The following is a 27,903-nucleotide window of genomic DNA, read 5'->3' as shown; positions in this document are numbered from 1 at the left end:
ACCCGTCGACCTTTGCGCGGTCCCTGGCACTGACGTGGCCGCCGGGAGCCGCCATCTTGTGTGCTTGGCGAGAGAAGAGCGCGGGTGAGGAAAAGGGCCGCGGCGAAAGAAGGCGGGGAGGGGGGGAAACCAGCACCGTCGCCCAGCCGCAGCGAGCCAGACTGGGACGCCGACCGGTAAGAGGACCTCCGCAGGCCCCTTTTGTCTCAAGCAGCCGCCAAGGGAGCGGGAGCCGAGCCCTTCCCTGGCCGGGCCCAACCTATGAGGAAGGGAGCGGCGAGAGGCCCACGAGGGGGCCCTGCGCCCTTCCTACCGTTGGAAGTGGGACGGGACTCCCCCAGGCCGCGCTGCGGGGAGGGGCCTTCCCTGAGGTGGAGGGTGGGGCAACGTGGGGAGACCCCTGAGGGGGGGGGCAGTGTGGGGGGACTCCTGAGGGGGGGGACTTGGGGCTTCTTATGAAGTGGCTTCTTAGTTGGAGGGGCGAAGATTGGACACTGGGGTGACCCCTGAGGGGGAGGAGGCGATGTGGGGTGACCCCTGAGAAGGTGGGGACTGGGGGCAATTTGGGGTTGCCCCTGGGGGGGGGGGCGAGGATGACACACGGGTGGCCCCTGAGGGGAAGCGTGGGGCAATGTGAGCTGGCCCCTGAAAAAATCTTAATATTTTTCTTATCTACCTTTAAATAAAAATTATAAATTTGATGTTTCCCAAAAATGTCATATCATTGAGGGGGAGGATGGGGCAATGTGGGGTGACCCCTGAAAAAATCCTAACAACTCTCAATATATTATTTTACCTGTTCTAAATAAATGTATAAATTTTGTTTTTCCCAGAAATGTCTTATCGTTGAGGGGGAGGATAGGGTGATGTGGGGTAATCCCTGAGAGGGAGGGGGAGCACGAATCAATGTGGGGTGACTCCTAAGCGGGAGGATAGACCAATGTGGGGTGACTCCAGAGGGGAAGGGAGGGGGAGGTCTGTTTCCACAAGGAACACATGATTGTGTCTTCACACACACACACCACAAAAAAGATTTTCCTCCAGCCCAAATCACCTTTCCCTGCGTACTCCACAGGGCCTGTAAGACGGAGCTGTTCCACCGGGACGATGGTCAAGGCCCAAGGCAGCAACATTTAACCATCTAGGTGGCCTGCCTTTTCCCTCCCATCTATTTCCTTCTTTCTGTGTAGGCTGTTGGGTTTTTAATGTTTTAAATGTTGAATTTCTCTGCAATCAGGATTATACTTTTTAGCAGAGATTTGCTAGATTTTTGGGGATGTTTTGTTTTTTATCTTGCTCTATTGTTTTTAGGATGGAAGCAGACCATCCCTTTCCTTGAGGCCTCCTTGGCCCTGCCTGCCTCCTTTACTCCTTATTTTTTAAACACTTCCGCCTGCCTATTGTTGCCTGTAATTGTGCTTCCTCTACACTGCCCATTGGTCTTGCTTTAGCCCCCCTTTTAAGCACTCTTGTGTCGCTGTTGTTTTCTTTTAGCCCTTCTTCCCAACATGGAAACGGGGGTTGTGAATTCTCACCCCCAAACCTACCACTCTCTTGGCATACCTTCTTGCTAATCACTTCCCCCTCCCTTCATTTTTGAGAGCTTTAAAAGATATAGGGTGAGCATAAAGGAGACTTAATGACAAAATATATATATATAGGAGAGGAATGGCTGTGCCAGACCCTCTCTTAAAAGAGGTGTGCCCCTTTGACTTTGTATGGATGGGAGCATGTTGTAGTTGGGAGGTTCAATGTGCTTTAGAAGTAGTGTTCAAACTCTACCACAGGTGTGTGGGGGGAGTGTTTGTAAAATGCCAGTTAGTAGATTGATCAGAGATGCCCTCTTTTTTGTCCTTCCCTGAAACCAGGCCCAAGTCTGGTGGTGGCAGGGTGGGGAAATTGGATTTTGCTCACTTAGTCACTCACATGGTGATTTCATCAGCAGGACAAAAAAGTTGCGCAAGTGCCGGGTCAGAAGTGTGAAATAGCAAGGAGGAAACCCTTCTCCCATTACAGCGCTGGGGAGAAGCTGGGGTTAAGGATTCCTTTTCTGGGAGCTTCCTCAGATGCAGCCCTCTGCAATAAAGCAATCTTCTCGTTTTTATATTCCTTCTTTAGAGTTTATTAAAGCACACACATATGTATAGTGCAATATTGACAGCTCTGCATTCATTGGCACTGATTGTCACTGCAGCTAGAGGAAGCCAGATGCACTCCACTGGCAAGGATTCATCCCTCTGTATTTTTAGCTAATACTGTTTCTGTTGAAAGATAAATTACTGTATTGCTTTAGGTTGCCAACATGTGTGATAGAGACAAATCTCTCAGGAATCAGTTGGGCAGTGAGGAATGGCAGAGTCCGGCTGCAGTGATCTCTATTGTTGGTCTAATGTTGTGTGACAGAGAATGCCATCAGACCCCTCCTGGTCATCTTTCCATCTTGTATTTGATCCTCTGGCAGTGAAATAATTCAAGTGTACGATAGTGTTCTTAGGAACACTATCCTAAGAATAGTGTTGTTTGTAATGGTTGTGTTTGTAATATTTGTTTGTAATATTTGTGTCAGATTTCCCTTTCAAAGATTCCCTCCCCTTTCATTTATTCTCCAGACCTTTAAGGGTATGTCTTGGACTCAACTTGCATTTTTATCTTAAGCTTGTGAAACTAATAAAAAAGAGAGTCCAATTGCACCTTAAAGACTAACACAATTTCGATCTGCTTTCGTGAGTTGTGGCACACTTTTTAAGGTACATCTAAGATGTGAGTCCATCTGTCCTTCAGTGAAGAAAAATGAATTCAGACACCTAATGGCAATAACAGGTAACTGACAGGGCATGATTGTATTTGGTGTGCTAGTCAGCGGGCTAGTAGGCAGCGACTGCCTTGCCTTGAGCTTCACCGAAGCCACTAAAGTTAATATTGTGACTCTTAATCACAGGTTTCTTGTGAATGCTGATAAAACAAGTTAGTTATGGTAATATTTAGTGTTGCAGACCAGTGACAGTAACTTCAAAGTGATATGTGACATTCCTCTGTATTTTTGATAGAAGTTGCTGTAGTTATAGAATGTGACCAGTGGGAGAAGATTTAGCTGTGCTACTACTGTTTGCCCCTGCCAGGAAACAGGCAACTTGTTTTTGCTAACAAGCTGTCAAAATGAAAAAGTAAGGTGCCATTTTATACTTTGGCATTCTTGAGTCTGTATGGAACTTGACCAAAGTAAATTGACCAATGTGCCAGCCCAAAGTTGAAGTATTTTAAAAAGCCTAGATTATAGTGTTGCTATGCATACATAGTGTGAGCATGTAGGCACCTGATGCAGCATGAAAAATAAGGAAGGATAAGAGAAGTTGAGATAGTACACTCATTTCCCAATCATTCAGCTGTGCTTCCTCCCTTCCGCTGTCTCCACTGTGCACCTAATTATGCATCAAAGTTTTATAAAGCAGTAGGGTGGGAATTGTGGGGAAAACTCCCATGTTCTGCAGTTCTGTGTTGCTGTATTTCTTTCCTGCTTGAGCATAGAAAAAATGTTTGAGGCCAGCATAACCTTTCAGGCTAACAAAGTGTTAGTATGAGCTTTTGTGTGCTTGCAGGTAAGCTTATCCCAAGAATAAAACTTTGATGGTATTGGGGGCTGTGTTTCTTTCCTTTGAGGAAAGGCAGGTGTCATTTACAGCTTGTGTGTTTACTATGGCCATTGCTGTGTTCGGTAGGTGAGCAAGAGACAAGCTATAAAAGTGCTGCTAAATAAACCACGTTCCGTATTCCTCATATCATTGTTGGTGCCATACTTACCTGGGGAAGTGGTTTGGAAGAATAGAACTGATTCTTTTTTTTTCTCTTCTGGCTGACTTCCTTAGATGAAACTTCTATACAACTTGAACAAGTCCAGTGGGAGACACTGCACTAAAAGTAGGGGCTTATGCAGCTTTGGGTTTGAGGTTTAAGCATCTGTGGCTGGAACAGTGTAGGTGCATTAGTGGTAATTGTGTTGATTGACAAACATAATTTTTAGCAGCATTAGAATGTATGCACGAAATGAGCCAATGAAGCTACTTCTGTGCATTGTATTTGACATTATCAGTGCAGTCCTAAAGAGAGCTACTCCAGTTTAAACCCATTCATTTCTGTAAGCTTAGACTGGAGTAATTCTGCATAGGATTGTGCTGTAGCGCTTCAAGGAAGAACATACTTGTTGTAATACACCACGCCTGTTGTGCAGTCTCTTCAGACAGGAAGTATCATCTTACACTGAGGCATGAAGTAGTATCTGTCATTTTTTTACAGCTGTTGTGGCTTCTGAAATTAATACTCAATATTTGTCTTTGACCTTGTCTGTCTTCTCCCACTACAAAGCTCGTACCTTGACTAAGCATACCCAAAGGTTTTACTTGAAATCACATTACCTGACAGAAAAATGTTACCTATGGAAACAACTCTGGAGGTTTTTTTAAAAAATCGCTCAGCTTCATACACTACTGGTTTTATGAAGCCATACGGACAGCCCAGTTCACAGGGCTGAGGCAGCCGGGGATGGCATTGCTGCTGCACCTCCTCTCTGCCTCCAGAGGCTTTCAGGTGGTGTGGGGAGGCAGCAACAAAGCAAAATCCTCCTGCAAACCCCTCCATCGCCAAAATGGAGCCTGGCAGGCTCCAAAGCCCAGGTAGAAGCCAGCTAATGTTGACTCCACCCTCAAGAATGCCCCTCCGCCATTGTCCACTCAGACACCAGTGTAGCTCAACAGCAGCACCAAGTTCCGGGTTTCACCACCATGGACCCCTGTAGGGTGCCCGAATGATATCTGTGCCCTCTTTATTGGTAGGGATTCTGCCTTATGCCAGTGGAGGGGGCAAAGATATCAGCCCACACCTGTACCACTCCCAAAAGCTGTCCACTCCCCCACATTGGGTTGTTACTCTCTTAAAGATTTTTAAACGAATCTGCATTTAACTCTTGCTATTATTGCTGTTTCTAAGTTCTATAAGCATCAGAATGTCAGCTCTCACAGAATATTAACTTTTAGGCTTTGCCTGAAGAAGCCAGTGCTATATAAGGAGTCCATAAACTCAGTTATTCACTTCCAGTGATGTAGGTTTTCCAGGGAAAAAAATCCCATGTAAATTTAAATATTTAACAAGAGTGTTGATGTTTGCTGCATTGGGGACCTTATTTGGGTGGAAAGGCCGCAAAGTAATATTTTAAATCAATAAATGATAGTTGAGTGGAACCTCCATATTTTGAGAGCCATGATCGCTCAGATGCTGAGGCCAAACTCAGGACAACTATCCTGTCCCTGGCAAACATTAAGATAGCATTTTAAACCAGGTATATATAAAATATTTACAGCCCAATCCAGAGCCCTGGGGCAGTCAGGGGCTCTGCCACAATTTTACAAAAAGGGAAGTCTTGCTAATAGCCATCCAGGGCGATAGAAATGATTTTTTGAAACAAAGATCGATGTTTACCAGTGCAAGCAATAATGGTTTTGACACCAGCAGTTCTTAAATACAATTTGACATGAACAGAGAATCGGCACTATTTGCAGCAGCAAAAACAACTTCCACCTAAAGGCGCAGGACCACACTTTGTTCTTTATGTTGAACAGAGTATAGTTAGGTCTGGTTGTCCACTTTTTACAAAAATCCATTGTGTGCTAACTCTAGGGAATCACCAAGGATATGGTGTACAGCAGGAAGGAACACAGTCCATGAGCAACAAAGTCTGTGGAGAGTAACCATTTATTGTGTCATATGCTTTCCTGAGTCATTGTGCTTTGACTTACAAAAGTTTCTGTGACAAATTTGTATTTCAAGTGCCGAAAGATTGCTACATACAAAATCACAAAGTTGCCCATCTGAAATAACTCACAAAAGTTTCTCTTACTTTGAGGTGTATAGAATGAACGTAAATGCTGTATTAAATACGATTTTCAGATGGTTTTCTTATCGAGTAATCATGAACATTGTTTCTTTATCTCTCAGGAGATTTTTGGTCCCACTTTAAAAAAAAATACTGACTTTGGGTGAAAATGAAGTCTGTGAAAAGTACCTGAAGAGATTCTTTTTACGGGACTTTAAAACATTTGAAAATCAGGTGTGATTTGTCTAGAAAATCATCAGCAATTCACAGGTTTTTCCAATATCCAGATATAACACCTCTCCCCACCCACCCCCTTTGGTATTCTTTCTTTGCATAAGAAAAAAAAATCGAATGTTTCTAAGTAGCTAATTATTTTTTTTGAGAAGGGCGGGATATCAATTCTTACCATCTTTCCTATTGGATTACTTCCCACCATTTTTAAATTCCTCTTTATAATTGACCTATTTAGAGTATACTATAAGCAATTCTGTATTTTGGTAGGCCAAGTGTTACTCAATGCTACTCAATATTTAAGCAGTTTAAAGACAGGGTATTTTGCTATAGGCCTGCTGCTGTGACCCCTTTACTCCCCTTGCAGCAGGGTATAACAAATCCCAGGTGCTGGGTGACCACATCATCTGGAAAGTTCACTGTGGCATCTAGCATTTCTAGCAGTGGCTCATTCCACATGGGCCAAAAACAGCAGTGTGAAAAGGGTTTAAAAGGGTTTAAAACAGTGTAAGGGTTTATACCGCTTTCACACTGTTTTCACACCACTGTTTTTGGCCCTTGCAGAATCAGCCAGTGATTCTGTTGTAGTTGCTTTCAGTGAAAAACATTAAGCTTGTTTGTCATTACATATCAGAGTATTGTAATTAGATGGCAGAAGGGAGGAAGCACAGAGCCTTTAAAACAATGGAAGATCAGAAATAGCGAAAAACTTGGACTAGAGTTAGCAGTCACCTTTCTGTTGTAGCAGTGATAAGGACCGTTCTTATATTTATTTAAGTACGTTTATATAATAGCAGTAGTAACCTTAAAGAAAACAGTGAGGAGATTAGGCTTAGAAGATATGATAATTAGTATATGAAACTGAAGGTTGAAACATGATTGTGGCTTCTAAAGTTTAGAGTCAAAGAAAATTTGTCAAGACCTGCCTTTCAGGATACATAGTTGAGACTTTTTGCTGTGCAGAGAGCCAGTGTTAACCAACATGTTAAATAAAAACTGCTTGGTGGCAACCATCAGTTCTGCCCATTTTCCCTTTCAAGTAAGGTCACTGCTTAGTTCTGCCCACTCTACTTCTTCCATTACTGAAGATCATTGTTGTATTCCCCATTGCCTTAAGGAGGCAGTCTGTCATTCCATAGAATGTGCGAAACGCAAATGTTCAGGAGGGCATCTTTTAAAAAGGGGTTAGAACCGTAGTCAAGGGGAACAGTCCAGACGGGTACTTTAATAATAGAATAGGATTGTAGTCCACTACAATGATTATTGTAGGTGTTGCCTGTTGTTACTGCATTGTCTTATATATTGTAATCCATTTCCTGTATTTTTATAGTAGATCTTGTCTTTGTTATTCTCTAATTATGTAATCCCAGCCCTGTTGGTTTGCTTGAGTTGTTGTGATTGCACAGGACAAGATTATATCCTGTGGTCTACCTTGAGTCTCAGTGAGAAAAGTGGGTGGTAAAGTAAAGATAAAGTTCATTAAAAACAGTGCTTTTTCCCTGCTCTGCTGCTTGAGCTGTAGAGGTTTATCTGGGGAATTCAGATTAGCCTGTGCACTCCCACACACGCCAGCTGGGTAACCTTGGGCTAGTCACAGCTTTTTGGAGCTCTCTCAGCCCCACCCACCTCACAGGGTGTTTGTTGTAAGGCGGGGAAGGGAAAGGAGGTTGTAAGCCCCTTTGAGTCTCCTACAAGAGAGAAAGGGGGAGATATCAATCCAACTGTTCTTCTTCTTCTTCTTTTCAGTGTATGTAAGGGCAGAGCTGGAAGAGTTTATGCACATTTCATTTATTAGATTTGTATACTGCCCCTCCCCTAATGAGCTTTGGGGCAGTTAACAACATAACAGTTACACAATATAGAACCAGCATACGGTATTTAAAATGTCAGTTTCCACAAATTGACAAGCTTAGCAATTCCAAAGTTCACTTGTTTACATGCTAATTCAAGGTGGTGACACAGTTTACAATTTACCTAAAAATGCATAACTATGTGTGATAAATAATCCAGGGAAATTTTCTTGGGTTAAAATAGTGGCGAGAACAGCAACATAAAGTCACTTTTGGGCCCTGCTGAGGAGAAAGGTAGAAGGTAAAGGTAATTCCCTGTTTAATCGCTGGGTCATTACTGACCCAGGAAGTGACATCACATCAGGACACTGGGGGGAGAAGCACATTTTAAAAAATCAGGTTTAGTTCCAAGGCTGTTGCAACCCACCACTGTTGTAAAAATACAGACTTTTATCAGAGATTCATAACCTTCACTAGGCTTAATGGATGTATGTATGTCACCTTTGCTTTTGGGAGGAGTGATAGACCTCTATGGCCTTTGACCATATAGAACTCACACTTGACAGCTGAACTAGAGAACACTACTCATTGCTTCTGTTTCACTGTTGTGAGGAATCTTGGAAGGGGCACTGTAACAAGGGTAGGTGCTTGTATTGCACCCTGGCCTAGATGGCCCAGGCTAGCCTGACATCATGCCTTGGCAGCTAAGCAGCCCCTGTTTGTACCTAGATAGGAGACCATCCTCTGTAGATCATCTACATTGGAAAGGTTGTGCTTTCTACTTGAGCAGCCAGAGCATTCTTAGCATCCCTTACTTAAAACTTGCAAATCTTTAGTCTTCAACGTTTACAGAAAACCGTTGATTGTGCTGTTTTACTGTATCACAAACCGTAAACTTAAAGAGCAGTGTTGTCACTGCATGCCCACTAAGGAATTCTCCTGTGGCAGCAGCACCCATACAGAAAACATTTCTGCATCCTACTTGAAATGGAGGAGACGCTAACAATAGTAAGGCTACCACTGTGGTTCTCTCTTATGGAAGAATGTACAGGGGACTTAGAAGTGGGTCACATAGTGTAAGGGAAGGGCATAAAACTCTGAGGCTGGTGGAACTCAGCTCCACATCTGGGCCAAGACAGGTGAGATGAACAGTGTCCAACAGCTAACTTCCACTGACACACATTGTTGGAGAAGCTGCTGAATATGCAAGATTGAATAATTAGCTCACTACAGTAACTATTAGCTCACTATAATAATTGTTCCTTCTTATAGGGTTCTTTACACCATTCATACCTACCTGACATTTCTCATTCATCAATATTTTGGAGTAGATTTTCCTTTGAATGGATCTTGTTTTCATCTGTTCTTCAACATAAAGTAATATGTCCATGTCTTGGGAAACTAGGCTTGCTGGCCTATCCTTTAATAACCTCCACCATGGTTCTGTTGTTTCTAGCTTGGAATGTAACAATGCATCTCTTTGGCTTACAAAAACTTATTCCACAATAACTGTTTGTCTCTGAAATATCATAGGATGCCTTGTATTATTGAATCAGTAGCCAAGAGCCAGTGTGGTGTAGTGGTTAAGAGCGGCAGACTCTAATCTGGTATCAAACCAGGTTTGATTCCCCACTTCTCCACATGAAGCCTGCAGTTCTCTCAGAGCTAGCTGCAGTCCTCTCAGAACTCTTTCAGCGCCAGCTGCCTTGCAAGGTGTCTGTTAGGAAGGGAACGAGTTTGAAAGCCACTTTGGGACTCCTTACAGGAGAGAGAAGGTATAATTCCAAACTCCTCCTCTTCTTCGATGACCTTAGAAGGGGCTCACAATTTTGAAGCTAGACGAAGATTGGACTAAAGGGATTGCTTGGGAAAATTGGGGCAAGATAATTAGGAAGTTCACAGTATCTGGGAGAAGGAGAAATAGAAGACTTCAAAAATTAATGTGTCAAACTCCAGCTATAGAGACATTTATACCTTGAATAGAGGTGTGTAACCCTGGATTATTGCCAGAGGAACACTAATGAAGTGTTTTGTGCGTGCTGGAAACTTGAGGAATTAATTTTCATCTCACTTAACTAAACATCTTCATTCTATAACATTGTCTTGTTTCCTTTGCCATTCTGGTAAACAGGGTTTTGTCAGAATTTCCTTGAAAGTTAAAATCATAATGACAGGGCACGTCGTGTAAACATTTTGCAAACTCACCCCAAAAGTATAAAGCCATCCTTACTTAGCCATCCCAAAATGTATCATGTCTGAGAATCACGTTTCAGTAGCACATAGGTGTCAAACTCGTGGCCCTCCAGATGTTATGGACTACAGTTCCTATCATCCCCTGCCAGCATCATGCTGGCAGGGGATGATGGGATCTGTAGTCCATAACATCTGGAGGGCTGCGAGCTTGACACCTGTGCTAGCAGGACCGAAGATTGCCAGTCGTGAGTGCTTGAAGCACTTTCACCAACATTTCATTTTCTTTTTAGATATAACCTGATTTAAAATGTAAAATGAAATCTACACTTATTACAGTCCTTTAAAACTGAATTGGTCTCCTGTATAATGAAAGAAATGTGTGTGGGGGGGCACATTTGTCAGTCATTATTCATTGTATAATTTATGTACTTATCTACTGGGGCCAAAGTCTGGCAAGTTACTGTAAATGTACACTGAGCCATTTTTGTTTTAGCCTAATAACCACCTCATTTCTGCAGTTACCTTAGTACTCTAATCATACATTTTGACTCCATATCAGTTATACAACACTGGCATTTATTTTTGCCTTCATAGACTAATTCAGTCTGCCCAGTAACTTGTGGCCAGACCTTCTAGTTTTGATTCTAGGCGGGGGAGAGCAGTTACGGTAAAGGGGTTGGGACAGGCTAGAACAGGAACAAAAAGAGGAAAGAAGGAACTTGCAGTGTTTGTTCCAACCAGCCGTTGTTTGACAAATCTTGGGGAGTGGAGGATTCCAGTTTTACAGCTTGTACAAGAAACTCTGTTTAGACTTGGGAGCATTGTGACCTAAAAATAAACAATGTCTATTGGGTAAAATAACAAAAGTATTGAGTTAATTGAGCAACATCAAGTGACCTCTGTGGTTAACCTGAAGGCTCGTTTTTAAATCTAACCAACTTTTTCTTCTGTGTGGAAGGAAAGCAGCCTCCCCTCTCCCCCTGCCCCTCAAAAAGCCTGTGCTGGGGATCATGGGACATCCATGAACAGAGGCCATGTGGGAGGAGGATTTTAAACAAATAGGAGATTTGGGTGGGGTAGGTTTAAAAAGCCGGTGTGATCCAACCTATATGTTTTTTATGGTTCTAGCAGCAAATTAGTGTGTACTTTTTTTAGGAAGTATTTCAGTAATCAGTGGTAAATTGTTTTATGCATATTGGCCCCTTTTCCTTAGTGACTTCAGTCACCTTCATTTCAATCCACACTGAGCACAGTAAACTTCTAAATATTTTGGACTGCACCCCACTCATTTGTTCTGCTGGTTCTAGCATGCTGCACTAATAGGAAGAGGAGTAGTTCACCAAGACAGCAGCTTCTAAAGGCTCCATGATCCTGTGTAATGTTCTAGAGCAGGGGGTCTTCAACCTGCGGCTCTCCAGATGTTCATGGACTACAAATCCCATCAGTCCCTGCCAGAATGGTCAATTGGCCATGCTGGCAGGGGCTGATGGGAATTGTGGTCCATGAACATCTGGAGAGCCGCAGGTTGACAACCCCTGTTCTAGAAGGATCCAGTCCATTAGATGGAACTTTTGTCTATATTGTGCCATGATATTCTCTTTGCAGTTTCATGTTACTGTAATGCTTAATTCATAGCTTCTTGAAGTTGGAAAGGATCTGGCAAGGCAGAAAAGTAAATTTCAGTGCAAATTTCTGCTAAGCAAACCTTGAAATACCTGAAATTTTGTCTGTTCAAGACGGCTGTCTGAAATCTGTGGAGTAACTATTATTCATGTGCTAGAATTTGTCGTCCCGTGAACACTTTATTGTTCTTAATAGTAACGTCAAAACAGTCAGAGTTGGTTGCGTTAAAAGCCAGCCACTTTGGGCTAGACTAATGTAGAGCGTAGCGGACATTTGTGCCATGATATAGCTTTGTAAGAGTTGCTGTCATGCGTCGTCAGATGCTGGGTATGTTACATGCGACCTCTGCCTCGACAGATGGCAGAGATGGCAGAAGTCAAGCAAGCACTTCCATTGTCCTGCCTGGCAGCTCCTAAGCAAGATTAATGAGCGCTTCTTTAACTGTGTATGCGAAGTCTGATTGCTAGTTCAAATCAGCCCTTGCTTTCCTGTGTATCAAGAGCCGGCAGAGCCTAGTTGCTAGTTACAAGAATGCCATGTGATCCAAGAGGCGCTCAGTTCGATTCTTCCCTCTGCTCAGTAGGTGGACTGGGACTAGCCATTCTGTCAGCCTTTTTTATTAAGTCTGTTTTATGGGAGAGACACTAGTCCGTTCCGCACAAACCTAATAAAATGTTTCCTCCATGGATTTCTGCATTGTTTTTCCCCCTTTAGTTCAGAAATGTTTCATTTCCAGCCTCAAAACATTTTCAGTGAATCCCCTTTTAAAAGTATGTAGGCTGAAATGTTTTCAAATCGGCTTCGCTGCTGTGCAATCTTTTTAATACATTTTCCACATCTCTCTGCCATCCCCGAATTTCCTTCTCGGCGCCATTATCTGAGCTCACTCTCCATTCCCCCTTGTCTGTTTATTTGATCATTTCTGTGAGTTGTTTTATTTGGGGGTGGGGGATAATCTTCGAGGCATCGATTATTCGAGGTATAGAAAATCGCACCATGAAGCTGTGTAGCATTGAAGCTTCGAGCCAACTAGCCAACTAAAAATGGGGGTGGAGGGCAGGGACACGTAATGGTGACCATGAATTGTTTGGAGCGGGGTAAGCACAGACATCCAGAGGGGAATTTTAGGTGATTTGTGCAGAAGGAGCCACTAGTTTAGCTTGTCATGCTGTTGTAGGTATCCCAGTATAAATGCTTGTAAGGGGCTTTGTACAATGAACATGCTATACAAATGCTAGATTTTATTTTTATTTACTACTCGTTATTGAACCATGATATATGTTGCTGCTTCCTTGTATTTATTTTATGCATGTTAATTTATACTCTGCATTTCTCCCCAATGGAGGAAGCCACGTGGCTTACATAGCTGTCTCCTCTGTTTGACCTCATGACATCCCTTTGAAGCAAGTTAGACTGGGCCAAGGTCACGTGACAACCTTCCATGACACAGTGGGGATCATTAAACTCTGTCTCTCAAGTGGGAAATGTCAGTGACTTGAGAAGCAAAAATAAACACAGCTAATCCAGTTTGTCACGTTATTCTTTTTATTTTATTTGTTCGTAATGAGTGGCCTTTATGTAGTCTCATCTCTGCCGTAACCACATAGACAAGAAATATTCTCACTGAAATAAATATAGAGTGTGCTGCAGTGGCAAAATGGTTCTGCCTCAGTTAACCATGAATCTTCTACTGAGTAACGCAGATCAATAGAGTCGTTAAGGCCAAGGGTGAATGATACCATTCTAATAAAACTTTGCCGAAGTCACATGGTTGCACAGGCTGTTGGGATATAATGATACCTTTTTCATATGCCTGATGAAGCAGCCAAACATCGCCTGTTGCAATGAGTGAAAATGTGTACCCTTCCCCCCACGAAAGTTAATCTTTGGTAGTGCAGAATTCATTTGATAATTGATTTTATTTAGAAAACTTGTATGCAGCCTCCCCAGAGATCTGCTGAAAACCTAAGATGATCAAACTAGGCCATAAAAATGCAACCACTAAAAACAAATGAGTGTCATTAAAACGGGCAAGAGCATTGCAATGTCATAAAATAGACACTGAGCATTTCTGTTATTAATTAAACTTAGTACTCGCTCTTTCCAGGCCAATGGCTGGGCTCAGAGCGCCTAACAAATAAAAATATAGCAATAAAACAATTCACAAGTTAAAAACAACATCCCAACATTAAAATCCTATCACAGATGACGATTCTTCCTTGGATGATTTGAAGTGCCAATACACTCCCAAATATAATCAGTTTGAAACATTCTTGTCCCTATTATAGGGTGGGAAGGAGGGGTCACTTGGAAGCCACGCTGATATTGGCAACTTTCATGCCTTGGTTGCTGTCAACAAGAAAAGCAAGAAACAAAAGTATAGTGTAGCAAGGAACCAGTGCATCAAGGGGACAATCAATCCCAAATCGCTGTACAGTGGCTGTAAGTAAAGATGTAACGTAATATCTTTACTTAACAGCCATTGCATAATGATTTTGGGCTTCATTGGTTGCTTGATGTATGGCTGTCAATTAAAGGCAGGTGTGTGTGTCTTTTTTAGGGTAGTTTTAGCCTTCCAGTTCACTACTGCTGTTTTCTCATTTGCCCTGGAGGGAAGTTATGTTTGGGCCCAACCCAGCAGCACTCATTGGGCAACTCGCCCAGGTGTGGTGGTAGCTTTTGGGAAAGATGCTGTTGTGCAGCTTGCTGCTCCTCCTCACAGCCTGGCAGTGGCCACCACAGATCTCATCTGAGCAACTTACTACTGCATGACTTTTGCAACTTGATCAGTCTTTTCCAAGGAAAAGAGGCTGCCAGAGGGAGGTGTGGAAGAAAATCTGAGAGCCCGTGCAGTGGTTAGGGTGTCACACTAGGATCTGAGAGACCCAGGTTCTAATCCTCTCTGTGATACAGAATCTTGCTGGGTGATCTTGGGCCAGCTCTCACACTCCTGACTTAATTTACCTTAAATCAGTGGTGGCGAACCTGTGGCACTCCAGATGTTCATGGACTACAATTCCCATCAGCCCCTGCCAGTATGGCCAATTGGCCATGCTGGCAGGGGTTGATGGGGATTGTAGTCCATGAACATCTGGAGTGCCGTAGGTTCGCCATCACGGCCTTAGATGGTAAAATGGGGAATGATGTAAGCTGCTTTGGATCCCCACCTGGTGACATATAAATGACGTAAATAAGTAAAGCTGGGAAGAGGGTGGTTGATGAGTGGGAAAGAAGGAAGGAAGCAGGTAAAGGGAAGAGGATATGGAGGCATCAAGGAAGAGAGAATGAAGAAATAGCCCAAGGAGAGATTTCAGGGGAAATTAAAACTACTCCCTCCTGCAAGTACTTCTGTGTGCTTCTTGTCCTGTTTGCAAGCCCTGCTCAGGCCACAGATGTCTACATTGAGCAGTCATTATAGCGGACTAGCACTCTTTTCCATTTGCCTAATCCTGCAGGATTCAGAAGTATAAGCTCCATTGAGTTCAGTGAAAATAACTACCAAGGTTTGAGCTGTGTGTATTTCTAGTGCTGCTCAACACTAACTGTGTTGAATTTCTTATCTCTAGATTTCTTTGGCCAGTGAGTGAAGTCCAGACTCAAACATGGGAAATATTTTTGCCAACTTATTCAAAGGCCTTTTTGGCAAAAAAGAAATGCGCATACTTATGGTTGGCCTGGATGCTGCAGGAAAGACTACTATTTTGTACAAACTGAAACTTGGTGAAATAGTAACTACCATCCCTACTATAGGTAAGTCATTTTAAGCTTAAGCAGCTTTCTGCTTCGAATACATACTTGTTTAAAGTTTCTGTGAGACACTTGTAACAAATCATCTTCTGCCAAGTTGGCCTAAGGGACTGTGATGCTTTTTTGTGTAGAGGTTGTGATATGAGAGGCATAAGAACATCAGAAGAGCTGTCCTGGAGGTGATCGGGGAGGACCCATTCCATACAGCAGGGGTCTGCAACCAGCGGCTCTCCAGATGTTCATGAACTACAATTCCCATCAGCCCCTGCCAGCATGGCCAACTGATGGGAATTGTAGTTCATGAACATCTGGAGAGCCGCTGGTTGTATACCCCTGCCATTCAGCATTACATCTCTCACAGTGGCCAGTTAGTTCCTCTGGAGGCCCAACTACAGGCCCTCCCCTGATAAGGACATCATAAGACCACTGCTGAATTAGACCAAGGAGAGTCCACCTAGTCCAGCAATCTGTTTTACACAGTGACCCTCCAGTTCCTTTGGAGATCCAGCAGTAGGGCACAGAGACCGAGGCCTTCCCCTGATAAGAAGCTTAGAAGAGCCCTGCTGGATCAGACCAGTGATGATCCATCTAGAACAGAATCCCGTCTCACAGTGGCCATCCAACCAGTTCCCCTGGAGACAGGGAGCGTTCAGCTCTTAAGGGCAACAGATAAAAACTTCTAAATTTCTCAAGACGCTTCTCCACTATTTGGCTATTTCATAGTACAACCTTAGTTGTACATAGCTGTACATTAGTACAACCCTTTGGAAGACAACTAGCTATTGGTAGCGGTTCTGAGATGAGACAATGAAGAGGAAAGAAAACGCTGGGTAGGCTTTTGTGAGCTCTCACAAGAATTAACAAAGCTCATTTTGCTAGAGCCGAAGTGCTTGCTCTGTCTCTTCAGGCAAGAATTGTGTTCACTGCTGTGGAAATTAACCCTTGGAGCCAAGACAGTTGTTTTCCCTTTTAAAGAATGGGGAGACCAACTTTAAGCCACAAATGGCCTGGAGTTTATGTCCTCGTTTCCATAGTTTTTAGAACCTGAGCTTAGAGGTTCATTGATGTTCTGTTCTGCTCTACTGTCTTAAATGACCAGCTCAGATTGTTGCAAATATCCAAAAAGAATGTCACGGCATAACACATCCAGGAAGTGGTTAGCCGGAGCGCTTTAGGAAGGTTAGCAAATGTTGGTTAGAAGAAAAGGAGGAAGACTTTGCATTTATACCTTGCCTTTTCTCTCCTGTAAGGAGACTCTAGGCAGCTGACGAACTCCTTTCCCTTCCACTCCCCACAACAAACACCTCATGAGGGAGGTAAAGCTGAGAGAGTTCCAAAAAACTGTGACCTGCCCAAGGTCATTCAGCAGGCTTCATGTTGAGGAGCAGGGAAACAAATCCAGTTCACCAGATAAGAGTCCGCTGCTCATGTGAAGGAGTGGGGAATCAGACCTGGTTTTCCAGATTAGAGTCCACTTGCTCTTAACCACTGCACCACACTATCCTCTTCTGCACTCTTCCAGCTCCCCTTCAGTTTCTCATGCACTTCTAGAACAGAATGATTTATTTAGACCCAGCATTTGGGCCATAGATCCTGCCCTTTGTTCTTGCCATTTCACTCAAAAAAACCCAGTATCAAAGCTGTTGCATAAAGCTCATTTGAGAAGGAAGGAACTGGTGTGTATCTGAAGTAATTAAGCACTGTTGGGGGAAGAGGCATTTGTGAACAATTGACTTGTCTTCCTTGCTGCACCTCTTATGGGCAAACACAAGTCCTTTGCCCACTTAACCAATCACAACTTCTTTCGCTACTTGTGTTTCAGGTTTCAACGTAGAGACAGTAGAATACAAGAACATTAGCTTCACGGTATGGGATGTAGGTGGCCAGGATAAGATCAGGCCGCTGTGGCGCCATTATTTCCAGAATACTCAAGGTGAGTGGTTCCTCTGACTGCCACGTGGTGCCTGTACTTGTAGAGGCCGACTTTGAAAAGTCTGTCAAGATTTTCTTGGGCGTCTTCAGTTACCCCTTAACAATCTCAATTGTGGCAGGAGCATCTCACATCATTTCCAATGTGTTTATAATTATTTTTGTTGCTGTTTTCTTGTTAACACTGAAGTCGCCTTGTGTGTTTTTGGCTTCAAGCATCAAGCCAATTTCTCAGCCAGTTGCTGTCGCTTGCTTCAGGACTGGGTGTGATGGTGCTTGTCTCTGGACTTCTGTGTAGTACAAACCTGTCAACTGGAGCTGTTTTATTAAGCTTAGATGCTTCTTGGTGAAGGTATCCAGGTCAGGAACCTGATTTCAAGACCTGTGCAGTTTCACTTTGATTTTTTCCCCTAGTGAGTACTAGTGTATGTGTACTAACATTTGCATCTCACCCCTTTTTATAAATTCTTAACAGCATTATTCAGAATTCCTTTCCTTTTGAAAAATGCCAAATATATTTATATCTAGATTCATTTTGTAAACAACACTTTACAGAAACTTGGAGGATGCTTTAGTACAGGGGTCTGCAACCTGCGGCTCTCCAGATGTTCATGGACTACAAATCCCATCAGCCCCTGCCAGTGGTCAGGAGAAGACTGTCAGCTTTGTCCCCAGACCTGCAGTAAATCCTAGTTGGCTTGTCAGTGTAAAATCAAATAGCAGCTGGTCAGTTGACTTGCAGGACACTGACCAAAGAAGGCCATTCCTGGGGTTTTCCTCCTCATAGTTCTAGCCAGTACCACCCACCACACTTATCAGCTGAGAGGTTTAAGAATGTGTTGTTCTGTCACTGTAAAGCTAAAATGTGAGAGGGGCTATTTCACGTGCCCGTCATTCTGGGTGGGTAGGGAGGGATAATCTGGAAAGGCTGGATGGAGGAGAAATTGTACAGTTCTGCTAGAGAACCTCGAAAACCACTTATATGCCTCCTATTCACCCAGAAACAATAGAGGAAGCATTTTGTTTAACAGTAAAACAGAATTCAAACCTGGCATGATGTGTAACCATTAAGTATTCTCTGTAACAAGAGTTTTCAGCTAGTTGTAGGGTCAATCCAGTGCAGGCAGACCAGTCCCATAATACCTTAATGCCGTGGTGGCGAACCTTTGGGACTCCAGATGTTATGGACTACAATTCCCATCAGCCCCTGCCAGCATGAAGCTTCACTGTTTCTCCATCTTCCTTCACTGAATAATCATAAGCAAATTAAGAGCTTGTAACTGTCCAACTCTTTAAATATTGAGCAACTAAAGTCTTATAGCCATAATTAAATAAATGCTCAAATTCCAGTTAGAGCTTAATTTTTTGAAGTGTTTTGAAATTGTATTGTCGAAGGCTTTCACGACTGGAATCACTGGATTGTTGTGGGTTTTCTGAGTTATATGGCATGTTCCAGTAGCATTCTCTCCTGACGTTTCGCCTGCATCTGTGGCTGGCATCTTCAGAGGATCTACTGGAGAAATGCTATTGGAACACGGCCATACAACCCAGAAAACCCACAACACCCCACTGTTTTGAAATTGATTCTGAGGGTACTATGGTTCACATTAGACCTGCTGTGTTTCCCAGACAACCCAAAGATTTATGTGTCAAACATCAGCTCCTTGCTCTATCCGTCCAGTGTTTTGGTAAAATATTGCAGGTGTTAGGTTAATTCTGTCACTCAGAGGCAGCCTTCTATTGGGGAACATAGACTGTCAGTTATGGGTCCATTTTAAATGCTTTAAGAACATAAGAACAAGCCAGCTGGATCAGACCAGAGTCCATCTAGTCCAGCTCTCTGCTACTCGCGGTGGCCCATCAGGTGCCATTGGGAGCTCACATGCAGGAGGTGAAAGCAATGGCCTTCTGCGGCTGTTGCTCCCGAGCACCTGGACTGTTAAGGCATTTGCAATCTCAGATCAATGAGGATCAAGATTGGTAGCCATAAATTGACTTCTCCATAAATCTGTCCAAGCCCCTTTTAAAGCTATCCAGGTTAGTGGCCATCACCACCTCCTGTGGCAGTATATTCCAAACACCAATCACACGTTGCGTGAAGAAGTGTTTCCTTTTATTAGTCCTAATTCTTCCCCCCAGCATTTTCAATGAATGCCCCCTGGTTCTAGTATTGTGAGAAAGAGAGAAAAATTTCTCCCTGTTGACATTTTCTACCCCATGCATAATTTTATAGACTTCAATTATATCCCCCCTCAGACGTCTCCTCTCCAAACTAAAGAGTCCCAAACGCTGCAGCCTCTCCTCATAAGGAAGGTGCTCCAGTCCCTCAACCATCCTCATTGCCCTTCTCTGCGGAAGGTGCTCCAGTCCCTCAATCATTGCTGGGGATAATTAGGAAAGGAATTGATAATAAAACTGCAAAGATTGTCATGCCCTTATATAAAGCCGTGGTGCGACCGCACTTGGAGTACTGTGTTCAGTTCTGGTTGCCACATCTCAAAAAGGATATTGAAGAGATAGAAAAAGTGCAGAGAAGGGCAACGAGGATGATTAAGGGACTGGAGAACCTTCCTTATGAGGAAAGGCTGCAGCGTTTGGGACTCTTTAGTTTGGAGAGGAGACGTCTGAGGGGGGATATGATTGAAGTCTATAAAATTATGCATGGGGTAGAAAATGTTGACAGAGAGAAATTTTTCTCTCTTTCTCACAATACTAGAACCAGGGGGCATTCATTGAAAATGCTGGGGGGAAGAATTAGAACTAATAAAAGGAAACACTTCTTCACGCAACGTGTGATTGGTGTTTGGAATATGCTGCCACAGGAGGTGGTGATGGCCACTAACCTGGATAGCTTTAAAAGGGGCTTGGACAGATTTATGGAGGAGAAGTTGATTTATGGCTACCAATCTTGATCCTCTTTGATCTGAGATTGCAAATGCCTTAACAGTCCAGGTGCTCGGGAGCAACAGCCGCAGAAGGCCATTGCTTTCACATCCTACATGTGAACTCCCAAGGCACCTGGTGGGCCACTGCGAGTAGCAGAGAGCTGGACTAGATGGACTCTGGTCTGATCCAGCTGGCTTGTTCTTATGTTCTTATGTTCTTAATCATCCTCATTGCCCTTCTCTGCTGAAGGTGCTCCAGTCCCTCAATCATCCTCATTGCCCTTCTCTGCTGAAGGTGCTCCAGTCCCTCAATCATCCTCATTGCCCTTCTCTGCTGAAGGTGCTCCAGTCCCTCAATCATCCTCATTGCCCTTCTCTGCTGAAGGTGCTCCAGTCCCTCAATCATCCTTGTTGCCATTCTTTGTTAGTAACTATAGCCAAATGATTGCCCTCCTTTGGAATAAACTACACCCAGGGGAAAAGAAATCAAGCCATGTTCAGAATCTGCTACATGTGCTGATTCCACCCCACCCCTGGGCTTTTTTCCTGGCAAAGCCAACTTCTTCATTCTCGTCCTAGATTAAAATGGTGGAACAGGTCCAAATTCCCACATAAATTAAGAGACAGTTAATCTGTAAACCGCTGTGTTGTGTTTTGCCATCCCAACCGCTTCCCCTCCTTTCTGTTGTTTATATCAGCAGGGTTATTTTAATAGAAACTGATTTCTTTGCCATCTGGGTTTTAATTGTTGTTGTTTATGGTACTACAGTTGTATTTTTAATGTTGGAAGCCACCCTGAAATCAGTAGCAGTGCTGCACAGAGCTTGCTACATAAATCACGCTTTTTCAATTGGATTGGATTTTTAATTTGTATACCGCCCTCCCCCAAAGGGCTCAGGACGGTGAACAACATCATAAGATAGAAGAAGAAGAAGAAGAGTTTGGATTTATATCCCCCCTTTCTCTCCTACAGGAGACTCAAAGGGGTTTACAATCTCCTTGCCCTTCCCCCCTCACAACAAACACCCTGTGAGGTAGGTGGGGCTGAGAGAGCTCCAAGAAGCTGTGACTAGCCCAAGGTCACCCAGCTGGCGTGTGTGGGAGTGTACAGGCTAATCTGAATTCCCCAGATAAGCCTCCACAGCTCAGGCGGCAGAGCTGGGAATCAAACCCGGTTCCTCCAGATTAGATACATGAGCTCTTAACCTCCTACGCCACTGCAATAACAATAAAACTTAGCAGTGCAATAAAGCTGATCATAACATCAACAATAAACAGTCTATCAAAGCCTTGACAATATTCCAGTATCAAATTAACAAGTATTCAATATTCCCATTTAAATTAACAAAACAAAAACATAATTAACAAAATAACATTCCATAGCATATCATCAGCAAACATAATAGCCTTTCATAATATGGCAATATCATAACATCAGAAACATCAGAGCATCGTAATATCCATCTAGTAACATCACAGCATTGTACAAACTCACACAATAATAACATAACCACACTACAACATATTACAAATCATAAAACCATAATAATAGAACAAAAATCATCACAGTTAACCTGATAATGACATAAAGGATTCAGATGGCGACCTCCTATTAAAATACTATAATCCGGAGCAACCTAAGAGTAAAAAGAATCCTACCTACATTATCAACAATACAATTTGTTACATACATAATAAATGGTAATAGTATAAACTTCTCTAGCTTAGCAACTAAATTAATTGTGGGTTTTCCAAGTTATGTGGCCGTGGTCTGGTGGTTTTGGCTCCTAATGTTTTGCCGGCACTGTGCCATGGAGAGAAACGCATCGTACCATAACATGCCAGCCTGAGGATTCCAGCCACAGATGTGGGTGAAACGTGACAAGCCAAAACTGGCAGACCACCGCCACACAGTCAAGAAACCCACAACAGCCTGTTGAGTCCTACCATGAAAGCCTTTGACAGTACATTTTTTCCTTGTTATTCACCAGATGGTTGTGAGGGTAAAAGGGGAAGGAAATATCGCACGCACCACCCGATCTTCAAGGAGGAGGGGCAGAATAAAAATGTGCTACGCAGATTTCACTATGAATTGACCAAATATCTGAGCACCATGAAAAAAATTAACACATAGACAAAATCTGAACTCTGTATGTTGTTCGTGATGACACTGAAATAGTGGATTTCTTCATGTTGTGCCTTGCGGAGTTTTAAAAGCGGCAGGATTTGCAGCCTCAAATTCTGTGAAACACTCATGGAACCAATCAGTTACAGGATTATACCTTTAAATATTTTCCCGACAAACAGCTGAAGCAAACGTCAAAACAACTTTTAGCTAACCATTACTGGAAGAGGCCTTGGCTTCCTAAACTTTTCTCCCCGCTGTTTTCTAAATCTGCCTTTCCTGATTGTGGGCTTTTGTTTCGCCTGCTGCAAATGTTGCCGCAATGCTTGTCTTCGAGCCCTCAGGGCTGACTTCACAGGTTCATTGACAGATTAGCATATGTCTTCTCACAGTTTTCGTTGCATGCAGGGAGCTGTAGCATTCAGGGGGCAGCCAGACAGAGTTTCTCTCTTTTAGAAACTCTTCTAACAGGCTGCTATCCCTGAGTGTGAAAATTGTCTGAATTGATGTCTGGGGTTACAGCTTCTCCAGAAATGCAAACAAACGTGCTTGCTTCTGCAAAGAAGTTGGTTCCAGTCTCCTTTGTCAAATAATCTCAATGAGTTCTTCTTGGCTCCAAATACACACGCAATATTCTCTGTGTCAGAAGACAAAGCATCATAACACCCAGGTAGAGGTGTGAGCCCGGATCTCTCCAATTCAACTCTCACCTCAGCCCCCTTTGTCTAGCACAGTGGTAGGTGCCAGGCATAATTTTACTTGTTTTAAGCAGCATACCAGGTTTTGCAGCTAAACAGAAAAGTTGTTCCTTTGGTAATTTGGGGAAGCCAAAACTGTTGACCACATTGGGCTTGAGGAAGTCCAGCTATTGAGAATAGAGGACTAGGAGCATCTTTTCAAATGCTCGCTATCATGTTGTATAGGTGGGCCTCTTATTCACACTGCTTTCCTAAGTGGAGCTGTGTAAATTACCCAAGAGGCGAGTTTTCCTTTTCCATTATTAGTATCCGAGCTCTCCCAAGAACAAGCATTTTATGTCGTTTTTCTAGCACTTGTAGCATTGCCACCAGGGTGTTGCCAAAGAAAACTTTCGTGAGGACAATGATTTCATCTGTGGGAGAGATGGGATGGCCTCCTCTGAACTTACAGTCTTCACTGCCAGCCCTGGCAGGCAGAATCCAGTCAAACACAAGTTATAGTTGTCTTAGATTCTCCCCAAACCATTCTGTACCCTCTTTAAAACAAGTTTATATTCATTCTTTCCTTGCCCTGCTTTTCAAGTGTTTTGTGTTTCCTTGACTTCTATCAGAGTTATCTTGTTATGCAGTTGTATTTTGAGCCCAGTTCAGATGATTGCTGATAAATTTTTACTATTATAGTACCATTTTTTATCCCAGTGTTTCTGCATGGAGCCCAGAACAGTGGGCATTTTTCTACCTTCCTGGATATTATCCTCTGTATTATCCTCTTGGTTAGGCTAGGGCAGGGTTCTGCAACCTGCGGCTCTCCAGATGTTCATAGAGGAGGAGGAGGAGTAGTTTGGATTTATATCCCCCCTTTCTCTCCTGCAGGAGACTCAAAGGGGCTTACAATCTCCTTGCCCTTCCCCCCTCACAACAAACACCCTGTGAGGTAGGTGGGGCTGAGAGAGCTCAGAGAAGCTGTGACTAGCCCAAGGTCACCCAGCTGGCGTGTGTGGGAGTGCGCAGGCTAATCTGAATTCCCCAGATAAGCCTCCACAGCTCAGGCGGCAGAGCTGGGAATCAAACCCAGTTCCTCCAGATTAGATACACGAGCTCTTAACCTCCTACGCCACTGCTGCTCATAGAGTACAAATCCCATCAGCCCCTGCCAGCATGGCCAGTTGACCATGCTGGCAGGGGCTGATGGGAATTGTAATCCATGAACATCTGGAGGGCCGCAGATTGCAGACCCCTGGGCCAGGGTAAGACAAAGATGCTGGCATGAGACATTTGGTGAGCTTTGTGGCTGACTAGGATTTACTTAGTTACTTTTTTATAGCCTAACTTTCTCACTGAGACTGGAGGGAGATTGGAACCTGAGTTTCCCAGCTCCTCTACAGCCATGACAATCAAACTGGCTCTCTGGTGTACTATCCTTGGCTTAATATTTAACTCTGGGTGTTTGTTAAAATATTTACTCCCGAGTGTTCACCATAGCTCAAGGCAGCTGACAAATTCAAACATGCAATTAACTTCCAAAATATCCTCCCTTAACAAAAGCAATACTATTTTAATTGTGCAGATGGATCTGTAAATAATTCTCACGCCAGTTATTTTAAGAAATATTTGATTGGGGAAATAGTCTGTCATTAACCGGCATCTAAAACACATGCACACTCTTCCCGTGACAATGGGTCAAGCTCCACCCTTAAACGTCATTCTTCTACCCCTGCCCAAAATCTGCATTAAGGAAAAGCAGTGGTCAGAACTTGCCGCTTTGTATTGACAGAGAAAAGCTTGGCTCTTGGACTAAAAGCGATTGATGCGTCTATCTTGAAATGCTGGATCAGAATCCTTTGCATGTCCTTCAGTGAACAGGTTCTTGCTTCCTTTGCAGGTTTGATCTTTGTGGTTGATAGCAATGACAGAGAACGAGTCAACGAGGCCCGAGAAGAACTTATGAGAATGTTGGCAGAAGATGAGCTCAGAGATGCTGTCCTTCTAGTGTTTGCTAACAAACAGGTGAGCATTATGAAGTGACCGTGCCTGGCCCAGCCGGAAAACGTCCCCTAGGGAGTGCTTTGTTGGCTGCAGATGTGGACTTGTGGAGTCCCAGCCTTTGGAGCGGAGAAATGCATGGTCCCTTGCATGACATCACTGGGTTTTGGGGCAGGGCTTGAGGGGGACAGTTAGACTTCCCTCAGCTGGGAATCTGACTGTGGCCTGTTTCTAAACTTCACAGCAAAACAAGCTCTTATTCAGGCATTCCTATTTTTTTGCATTGTTCCTTTCTCATGACTTGCTGCTTTGGATCTCCCTATTTTTTTTCTCCTTGCAAAATCATTCTGAAACGTCTAGCAAGACACAGACCTGTGTGCATGTGCAAAGTGCCATCAAGTCACAGCTGAGTTAGGGTGATCTCGTCGGGTTTTCAAGGCCAGAGACATCCAGAGGTGGGTTGCCATTGGCTGCCTCTGCCTGGGCTGAGTGAGTTCTGAGAGAGCCGTGACTGGCCCCAAGGTCGCCCATCAGGCTTCATGGGTAAGAGTGAGGAATTGTACCCGGTTCTCCAGATTAGAGTCCCACCACTCTTAACCACTGCGCAACAGGGGTTCTCCAAAGCACAGCCTGCGCCCACACTCATGTGCCTCTGTAGGCAGTTCTATCTTGGCTAGTTTTCGGGATGTATTTTGATGTTCAGGTGTCATTATTCCAGCCTCCTTCCTCTCCGCTAACAGAGCGCACTGCTCGAGTCTGGTGATTCCCAAGGGAAAGCGTGCATTTTTTTCTAAAGCATTGCTTCTTTTCAGGACCTGCCGAATGCGATGAATGCAGCAGAAATCACCGACAAACTAGGACTGCATTCTCTTCGCCACAGGAACTGGTATATCCAGGCCACCTGTGCTACTAGTGGGGACGGTCTCTATGAAGGACTGGACTGGTTGTCCAATCAGCTCCGGAACCAGAAATGAAGCCCCGACAAACCTTCCTCTTCCCCCCTCTCTTTTCCTCCCCTCCTTGTTTTCTTCTTCTCCTCCTCCTCCTCCTCCTCTTCCTCCACCCTTCGCTTTACTCTAATGTGGCAAACCATGCTACTTTGTGGTATTGAGTGCCGGAAGCTGTTTTCATTTCCCTTTGTCACCGGATGCCCTTCACCACGCTGTCCGTGTGGCAAATCCAAGCCGGAAAACAGTTAGGGTTCTTATTTAATGTAAATAGTTCTCGTTTCCAGTGAGACAGTTTCTGGTACTCCTATGCAATATTACTCAGCTTTTTTTATTGTAAAGAAAATCAACTCGCTGTTTAATACTGGGAAAGGGATTTAAAGTGGATTTAGAGTAGGGTTGCCAGTTGTACGCTAGAGCTGAATACGATCCCTTGTGGCTGGTGAGGTCTGTGCAGCAGAGCCCCCGTGTGGCGGCTGGGGGGCTTTTTTTTATTTCATTTAATGAAATATAATGAAGACACTTGAACAAAATATGTCCCCTGTTCGGCCACCGCTTGAATTACCAGCAACTTAATATGTTAACGATTCACAGAATGAGGAACATTCTGTGATTTTCTTGTGCTTGACAACCTTTTTTGTGTATCACATGACTACGAGACCCTCTTCGGCTAGAGCTAGGCCAGCGGCTAAGAAATTGGCTCACATACCAACCTAGCAACCCTCTAGCTCTCTTTAGATTCAGGCAAGAACTGTCTGTCGCATCCTGCCGGGCGTCACCTTCATCTGTTTTGGGTTCTGCCCCCTGCCTGCCCCCAAGCGTCCTGGACTTTTTTTCTTGTATAAAACTCCTCCACCGAAGGCAAACTGTTTCCTCAGAGCTCGGCAGTCCATAGGAGTCCTGAAGCTCTGCCATCAGTTAAGTACCGTTCTTAAGTCAGAAATGCCATCCAAATCATCTAATGTAGCACCTAGGGGGGGAAATAAAATAAAAGCATGAGAGTGTGGAGTTTCATTCCGTAATAGAAGTATTCAGCGCCATTTTCGGAACCGTTTTTTCCCCATCTGTATATGTGTGAAAACCCTTCGCAGCCCTCATACTGCAAGGTTCGGATTTGCCATCAAGAAAGACCTCTTAACTTTTTTTTTTCTTTTGTATTTTGATAAAAACACTGAAGAAGCTGGAGCTGTTTAAACTTTAACTCGAGGAACTATCAGAGCTGGTTTTGTTTAGTGTCGTGGAAAATCTTATTTGCTTTCAATCCACAGTTAGTAATCGACTGTTTTGTATACTTGTTTTCAGTTTTCATTTCGACAAACAAGCACTGTAATTAAAAAGCTATTAGAATAAAAATCTCTTAACTATTTGATGAAGTTTTCCTGCTTTGCCTGTTCGTCTTGCCAGGATCGGAACCAAATACAGATTGAATAAAACCATGAATGGTGTTTGCGCTCGTCACTTTCCACTCTGGGTCCTCACCTGGATCTTTGCATAGCTGTTAAAGCCGCTCCTTTGTGCTTGCTTGCACGTGGACCTGACCAGGACCAACTTCTTTTCTATTGGTTGAAAGTTTCATGTGGGGGATCTGCGTTTGTCTGTTAGAAGAGCAGCATTCAAGTCTAGCAGCACCCTAGAGAACAAGAGGATTTCCAAGGTAGAAGCTTTCAACGTTCCCTTTGTCAAATTGCAAGGAAGCGTTGATTCTTGAAAGCATCTGTCTCACAAAAAGTTGTTAGTAGATCAGTGATGGTGAACCTTTTTAAGACCAAGTCCCCAAATTGCAACCCAAACTCCAGTTATTTATCGCAAAGTGCCAACCCAGCAATTTCACCTGAATGTTGAGGTTTTAGTTTAGAAAAAACTGGTTGGCTCCCTCTTCCTCGGCCCCA

At 43.6% G+C, this 27,903-nt stretch overlaps 1 protein-coding gene across 1 annotated transcript; it reads left to right on the top strand.

Moving 5' to 3' along the window:
- On the top strand, positions 1 to 27,380 carry ARF1 (ADP ribosylation factor 1). The gene is made up of 5 exons (XM_048511033.1): positions 1 to 176; positions 15,267 to 15,450; positions 17,270 to 17,380; positions 24,967 to 25,091; positions 25,880 to 27,380. Exons 2-5 carry the CDS (start codon positions 15,303 to 15,305, stop codon positions 26,039 to 26,041), a joined length of 546 nt encoding a protein of 181 aa, XP_048366990.1. The 5' UTR covers positions 1 to 176; positions 15,267 to 15,302; the 3' UTR covers positions 26,042 to 27,380.
- The last annotated feature ends 523 nt before the right edge of the window (positions 27,381 to 27,903 follow it).

Source organism: Sphaerodactylus townsendi, linkage group LG11 (genome assembly GCF_021028975.2).
Source record: "Sphaerodactylus townsendi isolate TG3544 linkage group LG11, MPM_Stown_v2.3, whole genome shotgun sequence".
Classification (NCBI taxonomy): Eukaryota; Metazoa; Chordata; class Lepidosauria; order Squamata; family Sphaerodactylidae; genus Sphaerodactylus; species Sphaerodactylus townsendi.
This window is presented reverse-complemented; position numbering and strand designations above follow the sequence as displayed.

Coding starts and splice junctions, on each gene's coding strand:
- ARF1 (XM_048511033.1), top strand. CDS start 15,303: ATGGGAAATATTTTTGCCAACTTATTCAAAGGCCTTTTTGGCAAAAAA. Junction 15,451..17,269: donor AACTACCATCCCTACTATAG/GTAAGTCATTTT, acceptor CTTGTGTTTCAG/GTTTCAACGTAGAGACAGTA. Junction 17,381..24,966: donor TTATTTCCAGAATACTCAAG/GTGAGTGGTTCC, acceptor CTTCCTTTGCAG/GTTTGATCTTTGTGGTTGAT.